The 4,004-nt window shown below is 52.1% G+C and overlaps 1 protein-coding gene across 4 annotated transcripts in view; it reads right to left on the reverse strand.

Moving 5' to 3' along the window:
• The window catches only part of Heyl (hes related family bHLH transcription factor with YRPW motif like), a 17,149-nt gene that overhangs the window by 6,739 nt on the left and 6,406 nt on the right, over positions 1–4,004 (reverse strand). For 2 of the 4 annotated variants that reach the window (XM_010625885.2, XM_010625888.3), the window contains exons 2-4: positions 3,570–3,636; positions 2,385–2,468; positions 958–1,039 (exon numbers count right to left, since the gene is read on the reverse strand). In XM_010625885.2, the coding sequence (XP_010624187.1) occupies positions 958–1,039; positions 2,385–2,468; positions 3,570–3,636 (233 nt within the window). Of the gene's footprint in view, positions 1–957; positions 1,040–2,384; positions 2,469–3,569; positions 3,637–3,842; positions 3,967–4,004 lie in introns of those variants that run through there. The other 2 variants (XM_010625886.2, XM_010625887.3) reach the window with 2 other exon arrangements.

The raw sequence follows: 4,004 nt of genomic DNA on the forward strand, positions 1-4,004 counted from the left end.
AAAAAAAAAAAAAAAAAAAAAAGGACTTCTAGAACTGCTTCAGAAAGTGGCAAGCATGGTGGAGGATTAAAGGCAATGTGACTTCTACTGTAATACATTTAAAAAATTTAAACATTAACCATATTTTGTAAAAAGTCACGGTGCTATATCTTTGTGGTCACAGTCTGTGCGACTTTCAAGATTCCCCAACTATAAAATCACCTATCACATGGAGAAGCTTCAAGACAGAGTTCCCATCTGTCTGAAGCCTTTAAACACACAATTCTATGACTTGATTGTAATGGACGACTGTGTAGTAATAGTGGAATGAGTGACCCTGTGTTCTACCACAGTCCTGACTCCCACCGCGAGCATGACAGGCCCCCTATCTCCGCCATGGACACGTTAGCACAGGAGTCTAGGCCAGTGGGTAGAGACACCAAAGAAACGTCAGTGGCTAAAATTCTGGGCAGGTCCCCACCTTGGGGCCCACACTGGACATGGGCTGGGAGGCCAGGGAGAAAGAGCTAATTCAGGGCTGTTTGTCCCCCCACCGCCTACCCAACCAGGAATCAAAGTCAGAACTTTGAGTTTGCCAGGCAGGCGCGTTGCCTTTTTTTTTTGTATTGGGAATCAAACTCAGGGCCTCCCACTTGCCAGGCAGACACTGCACCACTGAGCTACATCCCCAGCCCATTTCAGGCTGTTCCTTAAGATGCCCTGGGGTAGGCTCACAGAACAGTCTGTCACACAGAAGTAGGTCCAAGACTGGGAGGAGCTGATCAGAGGAAGGGTTGGGGCCAAGAGCCATGCTCGAAGCGGAGAGAGGCTAACGTTCACCCAGGCCTGCTTTACTTCAGAGACTGTGAGCTCCTGCAGGGCAGGCACCACATCTGCCTTGCTCACCAGTGGATCCTCAGCGCCCAGCCTCAAGATGCTTATTGTATAAACGACTCCCAAGAGAAAAGAGCACCGTACCTGTCCCGCCGGTGGCATGGAGCATTTTCAAGTGATCCACTGTCATCTGCAAGACCTCTGCTTTCTCCAGCTTGGAAGAGCCCTGTGGCACAGAAGGCAGAGTGTGCAGCCTCCAGCTTACCTCACCTGCTGGTTGTCACAAGCTTCCCCATCTGCATTCTCACCCTCCTCCTACTGCCCGACGCCTCCAGATCTGAGAGATACTTTGGTTCTCATCTCAGTCCACCTGTCCGCCGCACTGCTGGGCTTCCCTCCTGAAAGCCCTGCCGTGATGCCACTTCTGTGTTTTCCTTTCCCCTTGCCTCTTCCTTTTCCTTAAAAACAGCGCTGCTCCGTAGGTGCTGGCCCACCTCTCTCCTTGCTCCGCATGCTCACCCAGATATGGCTTCTTTCTCGTAGCATCTCTGTCTTTTTGGGGGGGTTGGTACTGGGGACCTTGCCCTTGTTCTGCAGGTGGTGGCACCACTGAGCTAAATCTCTGGCCCGACGTGGCATCTCTTCCTGATCGTGCTGGCTGCTGAGGTGTCACCTCCTCCTGGACCGGCTCTCCTGGGAATCCAACTTCTTCCCCAGTGGGCCCGAGACCTAGTTCATCAGTGCAGCCCCAAAGCCTATGCTCTTCCCTTGTTTCTCTTGTGAAAGGTTTCCTAGGCCTCCAGGACCACCAGGCCTCCCAGGGGAAGCCTCAGAGCCACACTTTCCACCAAAGCCCCTTGAGGGCAGACAACAGGTCTAGTTCAAGGTTGGTCCTGTGAAGGTTTTAACATCAATGGACTGACTGACTTGTTCTCCCTGTCTAAGGGAAGGCATAAGACCTGCGACCCTGGAGGCAAAGGGTAAGAATCTTTTTTAAAAAAAATTATTTTTGGTACCAGGGATCAAACTTGGGACCTTGTGCTTGCAAGGCGGGCAGTGGCACCACTGAACTAAATCCCCGGCCCAGGGTAAGAATCTTTGAGGCTGCCTCACTCAACCATTTGATGCCCCCAGTATAATCTCCCCACCGCAACACCCCAACATATTCAGTGACAGAGCGCTTTCTCCCTGAGCAGCCTGTTCCACTTTCAAATGGCTCTGGGAACATCAGGAGATATGTCACACAGTCTTGTGCTCCAATCATGCCCTGCTAGTTACTAGCTGTGTGATTCGGTGTAGTTGATAGCACTTCTGACTCTTTCATTTTCCTTACCTTCAATGGGCAGAACCTCTCTACTTCAGGGTCATAGTTCGAATTCAGCTCCAACGGACACGTGTCAGACATAAAGCTATGACACCTGAGACGTCTAAGTATGAATTTCCATTTTCCTTGTCCCCTGTCCAGTGACAGACGGCACCTCAGCAGCCACTGCCCACCCGTGAGGGATGCCACGAGAAACAAGCCATCCCTGTCACCCACTCAGGACTTCTTATGGCACGACTGGCAATACCTGTTTCTCAAAGGCAGTGGGCACCAAGTGCCGCAGTTCAGAAAGGCTGCTGTTGATGCGGTCTCGGCGCCTTTTCTCTATGATCTGAAAAACAACGACAAAAAAGTTACCCAAAAGCACTTCATCAGGGCCCAGATGGACACTGACTTGTATTTGCCCACACTGTATTTTGTCATGAGGCAGCTAAATCTATTCTTACTTTAGGGAAGAAGAAACTGAGGCTCAGCAAGGAACAAAAAATGTGCTTAAGGTCACACAGCAAGAAAGCGCAGGGATGGGAGAACTCAGATCTCTTGTCTCGGCCTGTAGGATGATATTCAAAACGCTTAACCACTAGTTCAGCAGGGCGCCATCTGATCAGAATGGCGACACCAGCCGCACCACCAGCACGTGCCCTGGTTACCCCTTCAGCCGTTGGTCTGAGAGTCCTAGGTAGAAAGCTGGGGCTGGATAAATGGACAGCAGCAATCAGCTGGACATGGGGGCACAGGCCTGTAATCACACCCAGTATTTTGGGAGGCTGAGGCAGCAGGATCAAAATTTTGTACAAGCAAGTTAGTGACTTAATGAGACATTGTCACAGGGATTTAGCTCAGTGGTGCTGTGGCCTGCCTTGCAAGTGCAAGGTCCTGAGTTCGATCCCCAGTACCAAAGGCGGGGCGGGGGGGATGAGACATTGTCTCAAAATAAAAAATATAAACAGGCTTGATATGTAGCTCATTGTGAAGGCTCTGAGTTCAATCCCCATTATGGTGCAGAAAAAGAAAAGAAAAAGATGGAGAGAAATAAGCAGGGAACCTCTTTCATTTGCTTTCCCTTCCTTAGACCAAAGGAAAGTTTTTTACATTTAGAAAAGAGATAGAAGATAAGGTAGAGCGGGAAGCTGGACAAAAGTAATAAGGCTACTGTGTGTTGGGTTTTGCTCAGAAAGCGTTGCATTGACTCATTTCAGCATGCCGTAGGTTCAGTTCGGTTTGGTTCAGTTTGGTGGTAACTCCAGTTATACCAAGAGAAATCAAGGCTCAGACTGGCTATGTGCTTTGCCCTAAGTCATCCAGATAGACATCAGCAGAGTCAGCAGGTAGGTAGCTTGGGGTGATGTTTCTGATCTGGTTCCTGGCCAGGTCCCAGGGTACTCAGGGCAAACTTGAGTTGGGCCACTCAAAGGCTGAGGCGGACACTCACCCCTCTGCGTTTCTTCCTGGCTTGCATCTGCGCAGGGCTGGGGGTGGACAGCGGCCTGGCCATCTGGCTGGAGAGGAAGAGAAAGGCTGGTTTCTCAGAGCTGGGGGCCGCATCCCTGGCCTGGGCTGACCTGGGAAGCCGAGCTGTGGGAGGCACTGTCTGGGCGGCTTCGAGGCCCTGGCTGTGCAGCGCTGCGGGGCTGCAGTGGGAAGGGCGCCTGCTCCCACTTTCTCCCTGGGGCCCATTTCTGCAAGGGCTACGTCCTCCCATCACCTCGAGGCTCCAGTCCCAGCCTTGCGGCGCCCTGGGGTCCGATCTTGGCACGGACCTGTCTTGCACGCCTGGCCCCGGGCCCCTTGCGGTGGCGGCCATGGAGCAACCAAGAACTGCAGCGAGGCCCTCGGGTCCTGCAACCCGATCCAGGGGGGCGGGCGG

The sequence above is a fragment of the Fukomys damarensis genome, unplaced genomic scaffold (genome assembly GCF_012274545.1).
Source record: "Fukomys damarensis isolate Sample0158 unplaced genomic scaffold, DMR_v1.0_HiC HiC_scaffold_23, whole genome shotgun sequence".
NCBI classification, from domain to species: Eukaryota; Metazoa; Chordata; class Mammalia; order Rodentia; family Bathyergidae; genus Fukomys; species Fukomys damarensis.